The sequence below is a fragment of the Ananas comosus genome, linkage group 5 (assembly GCF_001540865.1).
Source record: "Ananas comosus cultivar F153 linkage group 5, ASM154086v1, whole genome shotgun sequence".
Lineage (NCBI taxonomy): Eukaryota > Viridiplantae > Streptophyta > Magnoliopsida > Poales > Bromeliaceae > Ananas > Ananas comosus.
Window position 1 is genome coordinate 13,881,024 of NC_033625.1, and position 21,064 is coordinate 13,902,087.

General features: G+C 34.0%; 1 protein-coding gene and 1 long non-coding RNA gene across 4 annotated transcripts; both read left to right on the forward strand.

The window, feature by feature from the left end:
- Positions 993–12,853, forward strand: LOC109710942. 3 transcript variants are annotated; one of them, XR_002216483.1, is made up of 3 exons: positions 993–2,434; positions 9,357–9,607; positions 12,434–12,853. It is a non-coding gene; the product is annotated as an uncharacterized LOC109710942 (long non-coding RNA). The 3 variants fall into 3 exon arrangements; XR_002216481.1 differs by having other exon boundaries at positions 994–2,434; positions 9,346–9,607; XR_002216482.1 differs by having other exon boundaries at positions 998–1,557; positions 9,346–9,607.
- LOC109710723 (histidine-rich glycoprotein-like) lies at positions 15,939–16,433 on the forward strand. Its single transcript, XM_020233462.1, has 2 exons — positions 15,939–15,942; positions 16,030–16,433. The coding sequence occupies exons 1-2, from the start codon at positions 15,939–15,941 to the stop codon at positions 16,431–16,433; spliced, it is 408 nt and encodes a 135-aa protein (XP_020089051.1).

Here is a 21,064-nt window from a genome sequence, read left to right on the forward strand (position 1 = left end):
AAATGTGAATAGAATCTAACCTTGTTGGCCCATGCTAAAGAAAGTGCACTCATAACAACAAGGAAGCATGCTAGAAAGGTGATATGAAATTTTTCCAAGTTGAGCTACTCATAGCATATGCACTTTAAAATGCCAATGTTGAGAAAAGCATTTCATCTGTCATTCAACAAGCACTATTGTATTATTTTTACATTTTAATTCGGTGAAGAGGTGGGTATATCATGTATGGCACTATCTAGAGTACCCACACTCTATATCATGGATGCTACTCAATCTACTAATTTAAAAATTACAAAAAATTAAATCATTTGTTAACCATATGAAAGAAAATGCTCCTACCAATTGCATAAGGACCATCGTGATTAGTTATGCGGCTGCAACCATAAAGGCACAAGAATATTCTTTGTACAAAAGTTAAAAAGAAGAATACGATCCCTCTCTCATCACTAGTCCTGTAAATTTAGCGCCAGATTAGCATGCATCATCTAGAAAGAAACCAAAAAGATTAAAAATATACAAAGAATCTTATCTTGGTGACATATACTAAAGTTTGAAAAGTTCTCGATCCAAGATAAAAACTTAAGAAAAAAGATCCCCAAGAGGAGTATTCTTTGTTGGACTAACTTCAGTGACCAATTAATGCTAGTGCGAAGAGTGGTTGCAAGGTGCAAATTATCTGGCACTAATGCTAAAGTGAGACTAAATTTCATCCCTAATGAGATCACAACAACACATTGTGTGGTATCAGTGGCAATACGACCACATATTCTGGATCCAACATATATATATTAGTGAAGTAGTAGCAATGTATCAATTAGCTCAATCGAGCTGAGCCGAAAAAGATTAGGTCAAGAACATGTAGGCCCACCACGGCTTTAGATTAGGTCAAGAACATGTAGGCTTACCGTAACTTGACCAAAAAGAAGGGTGTCAATTGCTCCAAAATCAAAGAGGGTGGCTACATAACTTTTTCAAGTGAACCACTTTATGGCCAAAATTGGACCCTCTCTCTTAATGGTACCTCTAGGAAAACGGTTACCAAGTGTACCTACTGCAAAGGAGGACCCTTTCTCTCCTACCACCGTACTATAAATAAGGGGGTTAATGGAGAAGCATTTTGCCACCTGAAGAGCTTCTCCACCACTAATTTCTCCTCTAGCTGATTAAGCTTTAGTTTCCTATTCTCCTCCTCCTACTTATGATCTAATCGTTTTCTCTTATAGTTACTTTTTCTACTTGTTATGCTTAATTTGTGTTTTTGCTATAGGAGTATATAGGAGGTAAAGAGGGGTATGTAGTGATGTTGTTGACAGAAGATAGAGAGCACAGATGATGAGATGCATGGTGCCATGCGCCTTACTTCTTTGTGCTCTCTATGCTTCTGTCATCATCACCATCGGCCCTATCGATTTCTATTACTGTGCGCGGAGGCTAACGCAAGTTCTTTGTGTATGTATCTTTTTGCGAATTAGCATGGGAAAATTGAGAGGTCTCTTTTGGTGTTCAGTGTTATCAAAGGAGCATGATTCATCTGCAGCAACTTCATGATCAATTTAGGTTTGCTTCTTATCCTCCCTTTTCTTCAATATCATTTTGAAAATTTGCACTAAGAACTTGTTGATTTTGCCTTCCGGAATACTTATCCATATATGAGTGATGAAATCGGAAATTTTATGCGTTTTCTCTTGAGATCTTCTCTTATGATGCAAATAAAATTACTAAGTTCTGGTTATAGCAATTGAAGTATTCGAGAGTGGTTATTTGCTCTTATGTTTCTATTTGTCACTTGGGGGTACACAACCACAACAGTGCAAATTGTACAGTGATGAAAAACAAATATCCAACCCCATACGCAGATCAAATTAACAAGTTTAATTTCCTACCTATTGTCTCAGTAGCAAGTGGTGATGTAATTGATTCTTTTCTTCCATCATTCTAAAGCCCATAAAAAACAAATTGCAGTTCATTTGTAAAATTTCTTGTGTTACTAGTTTGTTTTTTTTTTTTGAGAGAAAGGTAGCATGCTACCGCTTCATTCATTTAGAGGGTGAACTCAGCTACAGAATGAGACAACCAGGTCTCGGAAGTGTTACTAGTTTGTTTCATTTCAATAGATAGAACTTACCATGCCTGACAATTTTGCTTGAAGTAGTTTCTAGTCTTCTAGATTAATCTTAATACTCTCACTAGAGATTTAATTTTTGTTGACATTTCAATGTTCCCATGCCATTTAGGGCCTTTTAGCAAACATGTGAACCATTTGGAGTACTTCTCATACTTGTTGCAAAGCCTTATAACTAGCCGACTAATATTTTCCATGTGATTAATTAACATGTTTACCATTTGTAGGATCATTCTCATATACCCAAGCACATATATTCATCATCGCTGAGTTAGACCGTTTGAGGTGTGATAAAGGATTTGGACAATTTAGGTATAGAAGCTTGTCTTATAATATTACATATCGATACTAGTGGGCTCTCGGGGATTTACATTTCTAAGCATGCTTCCCTCACCTTTTGACGTATCGCCATTTTCATCGTCAATACTTTTCATAAAGTATGAACTTGAATCCTCATACTATTCAAAGCAATAATTGCTCACTCCACTCATACTATTCAAAGCAATAATCTTTCATTAATGACGAATGGTTGGCTTAGTACAAGCAAAAAAAGAAGAAAGAGACAACGGTGGGCATTGCGCATTAATATATGCTAAAATTAAAGAAATCTTAATGGAAGTTAATCATGAAGTCAGCATTCTAATTCTCTTTCTTACATTATTTTACTGATTTTGGTCGCTCGGATCATAGAAAGGATATATAGGAATTAATATTACGGAATCATTTGATTATATCAACTTGGGCTTTAAATTACAGAACAGAAGATTCGAAAAATCATATTATAAGATGTTGATACTTATTCTTAATGCTCGAGATCGATGTGTGCAACGAGAGATCGCTACACAAATCATGATTAGCGGTCTAAACATAGATTCGATTGCCAATTATCGACATCAATTAGTAGTTCTTTTTTGGATTGTTTTTTTTTTCTTTTGCAAGTTGATTCCTTTTTTGTGTGTTTCAACAACAATATATATACATATTAAAGATGCATACACCATAACAAACTTTATCCCATTATTTGCTTTGGCTAGTGATAATATTCATAATGTTCCTTACAGGAACTTGAGATAATTATTAGATCGGAACAATGTGAGTATGGATCTTCTCTAATTTCTCCTCTTGTTTTCAATTCTTTTCATTCTTCTTGACCTTCAAATGTATATACTATAGTTAAAATTTTTTTAAAAGAAATGAATGGAAGATCCACTAGCAGCTTCTATTAGATTAGTGACTATGAATTAACCTTGATTAACTATTCAAAATGCCTTAAGTTTTGGTACACCTTTTGATCACTTTGTGAAGGCAGTGGCTTGTCTTCGATTTGTGCAATACCATAAAGTGCTTATGCAAATTTGAGAAGAGAAACAAATGCCTAAAAACTTGGGACTAAGGCCAGGTGGCAATGTGTTGAGTTGGATTCGGATCGATCAACTCGACCCGATAATAAGCAGGTCAAGTTTGAATCAAATCAAGCATGAATTGACCAGTTATTAGTTTAAGAGGAAAAAAAAAAAAGGAAAAAAAAAGGAAATTAAAACAATAAAGAAATAGAAAAGTGGTAGGGCCAGTGCTATATATTACTTGATTGGTCAAAGACACTAGTTCTCTGGCGCAACACAACCCACTCTTGGCTTTGATCTATTTATTTACCTGAGAGGTCATGTTAAATAGATTTGGTCCAGTTGAATCATATATATATGTTTTTAGGTTACAATGCTGCTGTATTTTTTTCAAAAGCATGAACTTGATCACTAGTAAGAATTTAAAGCAACAATGATAACAAAGTCCATTATTTATCTTTCATTCATTTTTATGACTGGGTAACAATATGCATCAATTCTTAAAGAAAGCTCAACATAAGGACACCATTCTTATTCTTCTTTTCTGCTTATCTTATCACTTAGTCTTAATTCTCCAATCGCAGAAGAGAAAGGGTTCTAGAATCATCTTGTTCATTTTATCTCCCTTGGCCCCTAATTACAAAGAAAGTAATGTTAGGAATTTGGTTTTACGTTTTTATTATTGCGGTGCATAAGACAGGAAACACTTAATTAAAGATATATAGTTGATATTTATGATTGCCCAAGAAAAAAAGGAATTCTACTATTGCATAGGTGTTATTTTCAACTTGGGCCCTTCACATACCTATCATGCAAGGAATATTCTATAGATGATGTTCCTTACTATCAACTTGATAGAGTTGGTTCATAGTTATCATGAAGGTTCTCTTATAAGTACAAATCATATATATAAGTGTAGAAAATTGATACCGCCTTGTAGGAGGTCGTGGGTTCAAATCCATGCATTATATGTCGGCACTCATAGCAAAAAAAGAAAAATAAAATAAAGAAGGATTGTGTTAGCTAGCTAAACCAGTTGCACTGGACAAATTGGATTGCGAACTTGTCCTTAATCAGTACTAATAAAAAACTAGTTAATTAGCTAGTCAAACAAGTGGTTGAACCATTAGTTGATCTGATAATAGATAAAACCTTAAGGCAGTAACATTTTCTAGATTCTTTTTTAATGACTCCATTTTCTGAAATATTGATTATGACAATGGATGTTTATGTTTAAATTTTATAAAACAAGAAATGAGGTGGTCAATTTAAAAGAGTTAGGCTCAGGTTATAGATGAGGATGTACTACAAAGTGTTCAAATCAATTGAAAGGTCATAATTACAATTCTATTGTGTTGCTATTAGCTATTAAGTATAAAGAGGACCACAATGGAGATAAGTTCCAAAAGTTATGGTGTGGTTGCATGAAGGTTTCATTTTTGATACATCAAGTGGTCCTGGTTTAGTTTTTGATATGCTCAACGTCCACTGTTGTCATAATCAGCTCACAGTTGCTTCTAGTTGAGAAAACAATTAAATATAGAGAAGCATCATTGAGGCCTTAGATACTTTGTGCTTGTTTCATTTGGCCTCGCATGGCCTTTTCAGTATATGAATTTGTATCATTCACTGAATATTCTGTGCTTTTCTTTGTATAGAATTAACAATGAGATTGTGATTCTCATATCATTGTATTGTTTGTGGTTGCACGGCATGGCTGTGCACTGACTATCATGTTGCTTCAATATTAGTGATATGTTACTATTCTGTTAACTTATTTCGATTATGGGATTGATATTGCAAAATTAAATTTAGAAAGTTTGAGGACTAAAGTATTTCCTACTCCGCGTTAAAATTTGATGGCTAGTGGTATTGCAATTTAGCCTTGAGTAAATAAGGCATCAACATTTTTAGCTTCTCACTGACTGTCTCTAGAGCAAGTGGCAAAGGACTTGGTGGTTGGTACCCGAGGTTCCAAGTTTGAATCCTAATTGATTCACATATTCAGCTAAGTTTATTTCTAAATGAAATAAACGAAGCGGGTAGCGTGCTACCTATCATGATCTCTCGAAAAAAATATTTTTAGCTTCTCCTCTGACGTTACTTGGAGGTGCTTTTGAGTTTGCTTAATCTTGACATACAAACTTACATAAGAGAATTTTCTTAGACTTCAAGTATAGTAGTAGATTCTCTCGGCAAAGAAAAAATAATATTTATACTAGTATAGGAACCCACGGGATGCGACGGATAGAAATTTATGCCCGATCGTTGGCGCTAACTATTAATCCCAAAAGCTCGAGCTGTTAGAAATACGCAACCAATTCACTTAAAGGGTACAGATACAGTGTCCACGGGTCTCAATTGTGACTCGACCCACCCGGCCTCATGCCATTTCGAACATGACTTGGCCCACCCAGCCTCACGCCACTTCGACATGACTCGGCCCAACATAGCCTCACGCCACAGGGCAGGATGTTGGCCCATTTAAGCCAACAATCCTCCCTCCATCACCTACATTTGCAGCATGCGGGAATCAAACCCGTGACCTCTGTCTCTGATACCACTTGTCGGATCATTGGCGTTAACCATTAATCCCAAAAGCTCGAGCGGTTAGAAATACGCAATCAATTCACTTAATCTGTACAGATATAGAGCCCACGAGTCTCAATTGTGACTCAACCCACCCAGCCTCACGCCATTTCGAACATGACTCGGCCCACCCAGCCTCATGCCATTTCAAATATGACTCGACCCAACATAGCGTCACGCCATAGGGTAGTATGCTAGCCCATTTAAGCCAACAATTAAAGAAAAAAAATGATCTAGAATCCAAAATGTGCTTAAAGAGATTTATCATTACCGACTCAAAAAGAAGAGAGAAGAGGAGATGAAGAGGAATAACAATGCTTGGTGCAAGTCGGACGAATCTGAGTGTTCGATCTCGTAGCGGCATCCATTGAGGCCTCGAAGAGCGTGATGTTGAAGGGGATGAAGGCAAAGCCTGGGGTTTTGGTGGCATCATGATGGTTGAGGACAGATGTCGTTGATTTTGGTGATATACTTATTTACCTTCTTTCAAATGGCCTTGACGATGATGGCTGCCTCTCGAAATGTGAGGACAGCAGCAGAGGTGCATGGTGGCCCTCTTGTGGGGCTTCGACCTCAACCATGAAGAATGATCAACATATTAAGGATGAGGAAAAGGATTAGAGAGGAGAGAGAGAGACAGAGAGAGAATGATAGGGGGATGGAGCAGTTGGCGATAGTATTGGCGTCATCACCGTCCTTGTCGAGGGTGCCACTCCAAGTGGACATATAGAGGGTGGGAGGGAATTGATGAGAACAATAAAATGGAAAAGACGGTTGAGGTTGAGGCACTAAAATGGAAAAGACGGTTGGGGCACTGTAGCATATAAAAAAAAATATTAATTACAAAGAGAAGATGAAATAGCTAGAAAAGAATAGAAAATCGAAAAAATATTAATTGAGGAGAAAAGACGAAAGAGATGAAAGAAGAGGAAGCCAAAAAGGTATTAATTGAGAAAAGACGAAACATCGAGAAAAGATAAAAAAATTGAAAAGTTTAATCATTTTTTCATTTTTAGTCAATTTAGAAGACGGGGGTGAACTCCAATACACCCACTATTGAAGAACTTGAGGTCAAGATTGTCGTGCCACCAAGAAGATGGCACGGTATGGGGAGGTCTCGGACCCCCACCGTGCCACGGCACACGGCACCGTGCCGCACAAGACAGAGCGGCACGGCGCAGTGTGCTGCGACACAGTGTCGTGCCGGCACGCTACTATTTTTTTTTATTTTTTTTTTTTACTTTTTTGCTTTTTTTTTTTTTGCTTTTTTTTTATTCTTTTGGGTATCCGAAGTACTGTAGGTACCCCACACCCCCCAAAGATATTGCAAATAAAAAATTTACTTATTATAAGTAAGTCAAAAAATTATAATTTAATTTTTTTCGTTTATCAATATACGGACAAAATATTTGTCTGAGCCCTCTGCTTCTACCACAAACATCAATTTTTTTTTACAAATTATTTTATCAAAATTTATCGCACCGTAAAATTTTTGGCAAATTAAGGGAACAAAATCGAACTCAATAAATAAATTTTGAGGTATATAAAACATAAAATTTTATTTTTTCACTCAAAGATTGAAAATACTGATAAAATTAAAAACTAAATTAAATTAATTGATACTTTAATTTATTTAATATATTTGTTATATAATTTATTGCTTAATTTTTTTTGATAGATCTACTAATTTTTTAAAAAAAATTAAAAAAATTAATTTTTAAAATATTTTTAAAATAATTTTTTCAAATAATTTTTAAAACTATTTTTTTATATTTTATAAAAGAAAGAATATAATATGGTCAAAAGAAAAAAAGAAAAAGAGATGTCTTTGTATTTGAAAAATTCTAACCTATAAAAATTTCTATTCTGTTTCAGGTATAATTGTACTTTACATATAAAAAAAAATTACAATATGTTAATTGATGAAGTTATACATAGTAAATATTCATAATTATTTGATTAAATCTTTCAAAATAATATTATAAGAGCTAATTGGAACCAAAAAAATTAAAATAAGTCCGTGCCAAAGCGTGCCAATAGAACGTCATGTGTATCCATCAGCACGCAAGTGTACCATATATCAGCACAGAAGCGTGTCGGTGTCGTACTGTGCCAGGCAAACAGCGGCACGCCCCCATGCCACGGCACTTTAAACCTTGCTTGAGGTGAACCTCGTTCACACCCACCATTGAAGCAGGTGGCGTCACGTGTATAGATTATTGAGGATTTATATATTGTTATTGATTGTTAGAGATTATCAAATATACATAATTGTAGACTTTTGACAAAGTAAAACTTGATTTTTTTTTTATTTTTAAGAAAACAAATGACAAGTAAAGGTTTAATTCTTTAATTTTGCAACAAAAGAACAATAAAAAAAGTACGGATATTAAATTTACTACAAATCATTAATAACCATTTTATAGTCCACGGTTATTATTAAGTTATAGGAGACAACTTTTTATTTATTCTCCGAAAGCTTAAGCTGGTTGAGAACAATAATACTTAAATTAAATGGGAGAAAATCAATAATATTAGAAGTTTGACGTGACTTGAACTCGGGACCTTCTGTTTTGATATTACATTTCTAATATCATATTAAATAGTACAAAACAAATTAACAATGATTGTTTTCATATTATTTCTATGGTAAAGTATTTAAATATAAAAATATAAATACACCATTTTTTAGTAGCTGATGCTTTTAAAGTAATGGTTGTTTCTCATTATTTAATTTGGTATCAAAGCATCAGGTTTTGAGTTCGAGTCCCGTCAGACTAAGTCCATGTTTTAGACTTATCAAAAAAGTTTAATCTAGTGTGAGTTATCAAAAGGTTTCGAATTTAGACGTGAGGGGGAGTTGAATATAAAAATATCAAAAGGTTTCGAATCCAAACGTGAGGAGTATTGTATATAAAAATATAAAAGCACTATTTTTTAGTAGCTTAAGCTTTTATAGTATAACAGTTTCTTCATTTATATCTATACCTATCTATACACTATTTTTTATGAAGTTTGCCACGTGGCAATTTCTTCTTCACTTTCCTTCCCATTCCCTGATGCTTCATCTTCCCACCCCCATCTCCAATGCTTCCTCTTCCCACCGGCCCATTTTCTAATTAATGTATTCACATGATCCATTTTTATCTAAATAAATCGCTTTTAAAAAAAAGGATAAAAGATCTTTTCATACTCCTTTTTATCACATTTTTTTTTTGTGCACAAGAAGGATTCATTTTTTATATTTTTCTTAATCTTTGTTCTATTTTTTTTTAAATTGTACGTGTGGAGATTGAAATTAGGGTTTCGAGGATCGCAGTGGTGCGGCGAGGTGAAATGCGATGGATTTGGAGATGATGAGGGGGAAAGAAGTGGTGGGTGTGAGGGAATGCGATGGATTTGGAGGTGACGAGGGGGAAAGAAGTGGTGGGTGTGAGGGAATCCGTACGACATCGACGTAGCCGTGATTAAAGAGAAGCTCAACATCGACAATAACAGTAGAGGCAACGTGGATAATGGGAATCGTCTCCCCGATCTCGGCAGCGTGATCAAGGTACGTATGGATAGTAATTCTATTACCGCTTTTTTCATTATTGTTATATATAATTTATTTGTTGTTGTAAATTTTGTTATATTTGTACATATCAGTTTTATAAATTCTATTTGTATTTATTGATGTCTCATGATAAGTTAAAATTTTTTTAAATTTTAACTTTTTCAGTCTTTTATTTTTTATAGCATTAGCCCGCCGCAGTGCAGGTAACTTTACTAGTATTCTTTAAGAAGAAAGAACAAAGAAAAAAAGGAGAAAAAAAAAGAAAAAGAAACTTAAAACATACCTAGTCCCCTCGTAGGCCATGGGCCTCCAATGCTTCAAGTAATGGGTTAACAAATACGAAATTTTTTAAACTATTCAAATTTTTAAATGAATTTTTTTAAAATGTCATCTAAATTTTTTTATTTAATTGAAAAAATATATTTTATAAAATCAATTAAAAAATTTTAAAAATCATTTTAAATTATAAAGGAATAAATACATACTAAAATGGGCCAGCCAGTGGCCCAGCACGACCAGGCCCGGTTCAGGCTATGGGCCGTGATGGGCCACATTATGTTGCACTAGCATAGAACCCACGCTTTGCCGCGGTTAAATAACTAACAATTAATTTTATATCATAAGTAAGTTTGTACTTAGTTTTAACAATGTTGTCGTTAAAATTTACGAAGATATAAAGAGCTACACTTAAATAGGATGAAACTACGGAGAACGTCAGAAAAAGAGCTACATATAACAAAGATAAGTTTTTCTTTCCTGTCAATCCCAATGAGAAATTACAAAGTTATAGACCAGACAGTGCAGCATAGATTAAATATAAATCATTGGGTAAAACAACATGATCTCAAGTTGGAAAGCACAAACTTATAAATTCTACTCAGTAATAAGAAAATCTGGGAACAAAACTTAAGAACAAAGCTAACATTGAACCAAAGTGTTGTGAACTATTATTACATATGCTGCAAATGCAATGTAAAACCCTTTCACTGCAAATGCAATGTAAAATCCTTTCTTTTTTCTTTTTTCTTTTTTTTTTTGAGAGATAAGTAGTACGCTACCCGGTTCATTTATTTCATTTAGAAATAAACTTAGTTAGAAATGTAAATCAACTAGGATTCGAACTTAAGACCTCTGGTACCAACCATCAAGCCTTTTTCCACTTACTCTAGGGACGATCAGTAGTGTAAAATCCTTTCAACTTCAATTATTGTTTAGCAATGCAAGGAAATCATATAATGGATGCCGACAGTGTAGGCCACCAATGTTTTTACCTTTTTTTCTTTTCTTTTCTTTTCTCATCATAGCAAGCAACAAATATGTGAGGAATAGCCAAAAATATACGCTGAAAACAACAGCAAGGGAAAGTCAAAAAACGAAAATTAATAACAGAAGATATAGTATCTGAAGAAAACTATTTATTAAGAAGAACCTAGAAATTGATAAATTAAACTAAACAATAATGCAACGCTAGAAGTTCTTAAGGAAAGATAGAAGAGTAGAATTTGGCACATATTTCGTTTTCTAATCCACATGAATAAAAAAAGAAAAATATATGAGGCTCAGACAAAATTTCCATCCAATTATAATCTCAGTAAAAGTAAATGGGTCTCAATGCACTCACTCAATGAGGCCATCCAAAGTCACTTCTCTTTTGTATCCAAAGTTGCTTCTCTTTTGTAGTATCGACATCACCTCCAAAGAGAACCGTAGATGGGAATTGAATGAGAAAGCCATAAACTTGTAAAATTAGATTAAAGAACAGAGAACTATGAGTTGAAGACATAAAGAACTAAAATTACATAAAAGGAGAAATATGATTAGATTAAACTTGTAACAGTGAAGAAAAGAAGAGATGTTTGTGAGCTCCCCACGTGGAATAGCGCAATGTCCACACGCCACGTGTACTAGCGTTCTGTCAAATTAAATAGTGTAAGATTACCACCAAGACCACAACAGTAGTATAAATATAATCTTTTTCAACGGTAAATACTGTTGCAATTAATAACTATTAGTTGCAATAATAATTTTTTGCAACTAGTGAATGATCCTCACCGATTGGATGGGTAGGGTATAAGATGTACACTCCGATTGGCATGCACAAATAGTTTGTTTCCATATATTAGTACACAAGGCAATTTGCAACCTACTCATATTTGTTTTTTTTTTATGTTTATAAAATATCTGAAATAGGCAAATATATATATGTCAGTGTATATTGCGTTCCTTATAGTAGAAGTTCTGTGACATAATTAGCAATTCCACATCAAAATGTACGAGAAGAGTTTAAAGATATTCCTATATATTTTCATATACATGAGTAGCATTCTAGTATTATTAAATGTGAACTTAACAATTGGTGATATCATCTGTAATGGGGACAATAAGTATTTCTTTTGTTGACAAAAATTGGTGAGCTTTAATATATACCATATATGTTTCTAAAGTTAATATATTTTGATTCAATAGGAAACAACATCTAACACATTACACCTTAATTTAGAAAATTATTGTGCACATTTTAACAAATTTAGGATAGATCATTGGAAATTTTGGCTGCATCTTTGGCTCACCAAAATTTGGCATATCAGTTGCTGATTTGTGTATTCTTAACCTAGAAGCATCCTCCTAGAAGATGCATAGCTCAAAAGGTTAATTAATGTGAACAATTGGTCAAAGCACAAGATCAATTAATGTTTAAATCTACTGGTCTACCAACTGTGAGTCTTCACACTTGCTCTCCCTTCTTATAAAAGGTAAGCCCAAATGTGGCTTGATGCATAACAATTCTTTAACCCCTCTCTCTCTCTCTCTCTCTCTCTCTAGATCTCTTCTTTACGGCATGCGGCCGCCACCGCCTGGGCCGCCAAGACCGTCCGGCCCTCCGCCACCTCCTGGCCGACCTCCTGCTCCTCCGCCCGGCCCTCCTCACCGCCCGCCCGGCCCACCCGGCCCACCGCACCATCCTCATGGCCCACCAGGCCCATGCGGCCCACCGGGCCCACCTCCTCTATGATCACACTTCTTATAACTAGCTAGTTTTTTTTTACTAATGTTATACACTATAGTACAAGAGATGCTAGTGTGAGAATTGATGGTGATGTGCAATGTTTGAATACCTAGCTAGTTGGGTGAGCCATATATCATATATAGGCTCAACTAAATAAATTGGCTTTTGATTGTTGTGTTGTGTGTAAACATTTTAGGGTATGTTTGTGGAATAAAAAGAGCTTAATTTTGTGATTTCTTCTTGAGGATGATGCATGTGATGATTAGTTAATTTTTGTAATGCTACTTACTACAAATCTCAGCCAAATTTCAAAACATAATAGTATACATTAGTGAATTCAAAATATGGAACTATATATTAATTATTGCAGTGAAACAAACACACCTCTTCTTCGGAATGAAAAGATTTAGAAGGAACTGAAGAGGAAAGATTTTTGAAAGAAATAATATTGTGAAAATAGATATACTATATTTAGTCACGATATTTTCACTTCGTCAAATCGAAGAAATTGCTTTGGCAATACTAAATTTTGAATTTAAGGATGGTAGAAAAAGGAGTGTAGATTACCTGCCGCAACCTTTTGTGCAAAAATTTCGTGTATATTGAAATTAATAAAAGATGAGACCAATCTCAAATACCCATAACGGGTGAGATTTAATAGGGAAAGGAGAGCGCAGATGTTTTACAGTTTAGTATTGTGATTAATGATGCGCTAGTAATTAAGATGCTATATTACTTTTACATTATCGATGCATCAAAATTTAGTCAACTAAATTATATTATGAACTTGATTGCAAACAATTCTAAAAATTCGAGCCAAAAATTATAGCAAATTAAAGTTTAAGTATCAAAGTTCACCCCTTTCATAGTTTGAGGATCAAACGTGTGATTTACCCACAATTTTATTATTTTATATAGTTTTACTATAAGTACCCAAAATAAACGGGATAATAAAGCGATGCTTTTTACACACCATAAACTAAAAAAATACAAATTATAGAATGATAAAATACTATATTAATATCTTCTAATTTGCATAAAGGTAATATTTCACTATTCTATTTTACTATAGGCTCATACAATTAAACAAAAGCAAAACAACGGAGCAATTAATTGTAATCTTTTGGAACAATTAATTGTAATCTTTTGAATTATAAGATGACAAAAATAAAAAGGTGGTAAACTGCGTACATGAAAAAAATTAAAGTGGGAAATGATACTTGTGAACTCAAAACTAGAGCATAAGATTTACACCAACCCATCCAAAATTTTAAATTTTTTTAAAAAAATTTACTATTAAAAGAATTTATAAAATTAGTAAAAAAAAATAGCATTGAATGAGTATGATATAAGACGTAGGATTATTTTCATACAAGTCTCTGCAAATATGATAAATTACAAATATATTCCTACAAAATTCAACTTTTATATATTGTTTCTGTAAATATTCTAATGTTTTTAAATATGTCCCTACCATTTGGATCTGTTAGAAAAAATTATTTAACCATAGATAAAATATTTAACCTAGTTAGTTAATAAGGTAAATTTACCTTTTTAGCCATCTTTAATTAATAGTTGAGACTTTTGGAAGGATATATTTATAATGCTAAAAAGATCATTTCACTTATAAAATAAACAGTGTTTTAATGATAACAAATCAGAGGACATATTTAAAAATACCAGTACTCTTATAGAAACAACATATAAAAGTTTAACTTTATATAAATATATTTACAATTCACTATATTTATACATATCTGTATGAAATTAATCGTAAAACTTATATGTACTTTTGGAACGTACAGATAGCATTAATAAATAAAAGTTTACTCGTTAATTTGCTTTCATTTTGTCTGTTCTTGATGTGTATCACATTTTTTTTCTTTTTCCTTTTTTGCCCTTTATCCATTTTCAGCAAACATGTGATTTTCACTTTTTCTCATTTGTCGGCATTGAATTATTTATTACGACAATGATCCCTATAAATTATTATCAACAATATGAGAAAACTCAATCATGCTGGGAGAAATCCGAAGATTGAGAGTGATGTTTAATTTGGCCCCATAATAATCAGAAAGGTAGCCTAAATACTTAGAGAACTATTTCTTGTAGCTGGTAATTAAGATTAAGGCTTCGTTTGGGATTGCGGAAAAATCACGTTACGTGCGGTGAGCAAGTACGAGAAAAAAATATCTTATTTGTTTTCATACGTAATAATATTGCGTTCCACATATCACGATTAGTCGGTTACTGTTTCACCGGAAAATATAGAAGTATGTCTCTATATGGTTTTATCCCAACTTCATTTTATCTAATAACGTTAGATAGGTCTTAATAACAAACTAAACCTAAAAACTAATAGTATTCTTGGATGTGTATTTTGCATATAAAATCTTCAAAAAAAAATAATAAATAAAACAGCCTTCCTTATGGCCTATTTGGCCTAGGTGGTTGAAAACAGATTTCCCCAAAATTGATTTTGATTTGAAAAAAATAATTTTAGTTAAAATTGTAAAGCGTTTAGCTAAATTTAAATAGAAAACGATTTATCTGAAGTGATTTTGTAAAGTTGTTTGGCAAAACTTTTTTTTTGTTTGCAACTAATAATTTTTTCCCTAAATTTTATTTTAAGATTCATAATTTGAATTTGAATTTGAATTTAAATTTAAAATTTTAACTAATAAATAAATAGTATTTAAATTTGATATCTGAATTTAAAATGTAAATGTAAACTTAAAATTTTAAATTTTAATTTGAGTGCAAAATCAAAATCAGATTTCAAGAACCAGGTTTTAATTATTTCTGATTTTGGATCTCTAAAATAAAAAAAAACTAATTTTAAAGATCAGAATTAGATTTTTGAAAAAGAGGTTGCCAAAATGACTAGCACTCTGGTATATTTAACTTGAACTCAACAATTTCAAGTTGATGATTTGAACTTGCAATTTAATTACTAATCCCTAATAATGAAGTAATGATATCATCTGCAATTAATGGGTAGCAAGAAATAAGAAAAAAACAGAGCTACCAATTCTTTCTTTCATTATCAAAGTTGATGGGCTTTATTTTATACCATTTTTCTAAATTAGTGATATGATATAGGAAGCAAACTGTCACATCTAACACATTTATTACAGTGGACAATCATCAATATTTGGCATGTTGATTGCGGATAATTTTTCTATGCTAACCTACAAATATTCTCCTGGTAGGTGAATGAATATGAATAAGAGGTGAAAGCAAAAGATGTTGAACTGCTAGTCAACAAGCCGTGAGTCTTCACACTTTAGTTCTTTCCCTTCTTATAAGAGGAAAGCCAAGATGTGTTTTCATGCATAAGAATTATTTGTTCTCTTTCTCTTTGTGGTTTTATCGATCATTTTCTTTACGGCATGAGTCCACCACCGCGCAGGCCGCCGCCACCTCTCCGACCACCCGGCCCTCCCCCACCGCCTCGGTGGCCACCACCGCCTGGGCCGCCACCACCCCGACCACCGGGCCCACCCAGCCCACCACATCATCCTCATGGCCCACCTAGCCCACGAGGCCCACCTCCGCCTGGGCCACCACCACCTCGACCACCCGGCCCACCTAACCCACCGCATCATCCTCATGGCCCACCTAGGCCACGAGGCGCACCTCCACCTGGGCCGCCACCTCCCCGACCACCTGGCCATCCCCCACCTCCAGGCCCACCACCACCTCGGTCGCCACCACCTCCCCGACCACCCGGCCCACCCAGCCCACCGCGCCATCCTCATGGCCCACGAGGCCCACGAGGCCCACCTCCTCCATGATCATACTTCTCATTACTAGCTAAGGCTTCGTTTGGGATTGCAGGAAGATAGCGTTACGTGCGGTGAGAAAGTACGTTGGAAAAATATCCTATTTGTTTCCGTACGTAATATTGCGTTCCGCATATCGCGGTGAGTCGGTTACGATATATTTTCTGCGGTCCCACCGGAAAACGCAGAAACATATCCCTATAAGCCTAAGTACTTACTAATGTTATGCAATATATAAGAGATGCTAGTGTAAAAATTGATGGTGGTGTGGAATGTTTGAATAGCCATGTATTATGTATCTGGGCTTAATTAAATAAGAAAGGCTTTTGATTGCTGTGTTGTGTAAACATTAGGGTATGTTTATGGAATAAAAGGAGCTTTTGTGATCTTATCTTTAGTATAATGCTTGTGGTGCTTATTATTTTCCGTCTAATGCTTATTAATTCTTGTAATTTTACATGTTACAACGAATCTCAAAAAAAAAAAAAAAAAAAAAAAAAAAAAAAAAAAAAAAAAAAAAAAAAAAAAAAAAAATCAAAAAACAATCAGTATACAATATACATAAGTGAATTCAAAATATAAGGCCAGCTTGAGATCGGCTCGAAAGTAATTCGGGCTACGTCGTATTCGGCTCGAAATTAAAACGAGCTAGGATAATCTTTAGCTCATTTTCGGCTCGAAACAAATTGGAGCTGGTTCTCAAGGTAGCTCGCGAGCCAGCTTGAATTAAACTTAAAAAAATATTAATACTAACCAAAATTAGTATTATTATTAATTTATTATTATTGATGCTTACTTTGCTCTAAGTATTATTAATTAGTATTAAAATTTTAAGTCATGTCGACAAAAAAATTAGAAACTAAAAAATAATATTCAAATTTACTATTTATCAACCGAAAATAATATTTATGTATATTATTTATTTATTTATTTATTTTTAAGCCATATTGAACCAAACGTGCACAAGAGAGCTAGGGTGAGACCGTGTTTAGCTCTTTTATTTTTTGAGCTAGAAAAGCGAGCTTGGATCTAATCATTTATCAAATAGGAACCAATTAATGCGACCAATTTGGCATTAGAGTTTCTGAAAAAAACACAACTCGACCAAGCTAAGCTAAAAATGCTGTTGAGTTCGGTAACTTTATCGGTGCGAGAAATTTTTAAGCTATCATAACTTTTTTCAAGCCCAAATCGGAAAACAATTTTTGAGGTCTACATGTTGAATGGCATATATATATAGCCATGTCGGCCAGGTTTGGGACCCAAATTCAATTGTTTCGGCTTCCGTTTTTACATTTTTAGGTTATTTCTGAAAAATTCTATACTTTTTCTATTTCTAGTATGATTATTTGGTTATTTCTAATCTGATTAGATTTAAAAATATACTAAAATTTATTATCTTTGTCTAATAAGATTGGGGTATCGCCTCTATTTATAGATGTGGCGTTCGGTTAATATAATAAATTTTTTTAAGTTGATTAATAAGATCTTCGTTTTTGTCGAAAAATTAATTCTTTGTGTATCATTTCTTTCCGTCCTTATGCTTCTTCTCTCTCAACGCGACTTTGGACCTGCGTGAGAAATGAATTTCGAGCCGAACATGAACTAGCTCACGAATAGGGAGTTGTACTAAAAGCATGGCTTCATCTCCCTTTCAATAGCAAGCAAACAATAGAATGACTTTATCCATCATTAAAATAGAAAGCTATCAAGTTCATCAATACAAGAGTTCAATCTTCTTGATTACTGGAACTAATTTTACTACTTCATTTCAATGAGACTGATTGTTTGCAAGGGGGAAAAAAACACACAACTTGGAAAGAAAAATAAGAAAAAAAAGGCAAATAAAGGTAATTGGGAACCACTAGTGCAATTAATTCTACAAATACAATTAGAAACACCAATTTAAAATAGAAATATTCCAACCATTCAAACAAATGAGTAACCAAGAAAAATGAGTGGCTTAAGTTGGAGAAAAATAAAGTGAAAAGAGAGAGAGTTAACACAGAATTCAAACTAAATGAACATATACGAGGAGTTGAGCTTTCGTGCTTCTAAAAGTATAAAAGTATTTGTACTCGTAATTTTTTAGCCGATAAATTACGTCAAGATCCATACAGCATTATTAACGGTGCGTTCCATTAAAGTTTTTTTACTTGTGTTGTATGAGTCTCAAGACAATCCGACTACTGTGCTTACCCCATAATTTGTATTCTTTATTTATGTAGAAGGGTTAGAATTAGCTTAAATATTTGAGTTGATCCCTTTCCAATAAGGAGCTCTAAATGGTCTCCTTGATCATACATCTCCAAACTTATTTATCTCCCTAAATTTGTTTTATATATCTATCCATTTCTATCTATAAAAATGGTTTTCTTATGTAATACTTTTTGCTATGCAACTCAACAGTAGCCATATACAACAGTTTTTTTTTTTTTTCTTTTTAACAACAAAATTCTCCAATTTTTAGGATTCTCACCATAATTAAATAACGCATAAAAGTAAGAATAAAACGTAACTATATAACCATTTTCATAATTATAATTTATTGATCTCCATAACACTAAATAAAAAAAAGGAAAAATCAATTCAGAATACACCAACTCAATCACATAATCTATGCAGCATGAGCAACACAAGCTTAATGGATTAATCATATTATATTATGGCATTCCTTTCATACATCCCTTCATGATGGGAGGAAAATGTACAACATCAAGATGCCTCATTATATTCTACATACAAAGAAAAAAGTAAGAGCCATAAATAAAGCTCTTGCAAAAAAACAAAGAAAAAAAAAAAGAAGAAGACCCTGTAGGCCCTCAAAAAACCTTAGAAACGTGTTTTAAAAGAGTTGGTAAAAATTACAAAATCCATCCATTAATTTTCACTTAATGCACAAAAAGAAATCACTGAATTATTTTTTATTCTAATTTGACTCATAAAACTTGATTTTGTATATTACTAGCTATCAAATATTACTAATTACTCAACCAAATCCACTACTGAGATGATTTTTAATTACAATACCAAACCTAGGTACTTGTACCAGATCAAACTGTTAAGTGATGTAAAATATCCATTATTCTTCAAAAATTTAAACTTTTGAAGAAAAAACGATTGTCTCATTTAATTTATCGTGAACAAATCTCATTAAAAAAACATTTTTTTTTTTGACGATGCTCAGCGTTATCATATAAACATTCCATTATATATTAAATCAATTTATTGAATGATAAAGTGCAGTACTATTATTTTTTCGCAAACTATTTTGACGTCGTTAAAGATTATTTATCTTATAGTGGATTCATTAATTACAGTGCTAAATATATAATAAGCAAATTATTTTTAACTTGGTATGTAAGATTTTTTTTTTTGTTTTTGTTTTTTTACGTGCATGAAATGGAAATCAGTGGATGTAAAATTCATGATCTCAAGCAGAAAAAAAAAAAAAAAAAAAAAAGGAGAATGAATGGGAAATGAAGTTACTGCATGGGATGATCAGAAATGGGAGAGGGCAGGCGACGAGGTCGGCGGCGATGCGCGGTCGGCGTCGGGGTCGGGGGCGGCGGGAGCGGCAGAGCGGGCAGGGGGCGGCGGCCGGGGGGAGAGGAGCAGCCAGCCGTCGATGCAGGCGCGGTGGAAGGCGTGGCGGCAGGGAGAGCCGCCGGACGCGGTCGCCCGCGGCGATGGCGCAAAGGCAGACTGCCCAGTCTGAGAGGAGAACGCGGCGGCGGAGGAGGAGGAGGGATGTGGTCGGCGATGGCGAGAGGGAGGAGAGGGAGAGGCGATGGCGTCGGGGTCGGGTCGGGGTCGGGGAGGGAAGGAGGCGGAGGTGTAGAGGAGGGAGGCGGCGGCGGCGACGACGAGGAGGAGGAGGAGTCGCCGGAGACGTCGTGGAGACGATTCGACAGACCATTTCTTCTACTTTTTTTTAAAAAATCTGTTTTTGTTTTTTTTTTTGTTGTTGTTTGGTGGATGGATAATAAAGAGAGAGAGAGAGAGAGAGAGAGAGGTGAGGAAGGAAAATGGAGGTGGGTGGAAAAGAAATGGGAGAGAGTGAGGTGTATTTATAGGAGTAAAACTCTTATTAACTCTTATCAATAAATAAATAAGGGTTAATTTCGTACCGGTCTTTTCAGTGAATGATAAATATATGTTTATAAAATTTAATTTTTATATATTATCTTTGAGAAAGTCCTAACACTGCAACAATTATAGGGACACATTTTTAGGACAACAGTGTGTAAGTATCCAATTTATACCAAAATTTTAAAAAAAATCTAATTGCTGGAGAAGTATGTGCCAAACATTAACATGGACTTACATATAGCGACCCCACATATACATCGTTTTTGCGAGCAGCACTTTTTTTGACCTATATCGATATTCAAAAGTGTCGCTATACACCGTTTTTGTTGTAGTGTGATATTTTCAAATATATCTCTACTGTTAGAATCTGTTATAAAATTTTAGTTAATCATAGATTAAATACTTAATTTTGCTTGGTTTTTGACATTTTTACTTCTCTTATATTATACTGTTATGACTTTTAGAGGGACATATATATTTGTTATGATAAAATTGAAAATATAAACAGTTTTCTAACTGTTCTCTAATGGTAACAAACTAGAGAGACATATTTGAAAATATTAGAATTTT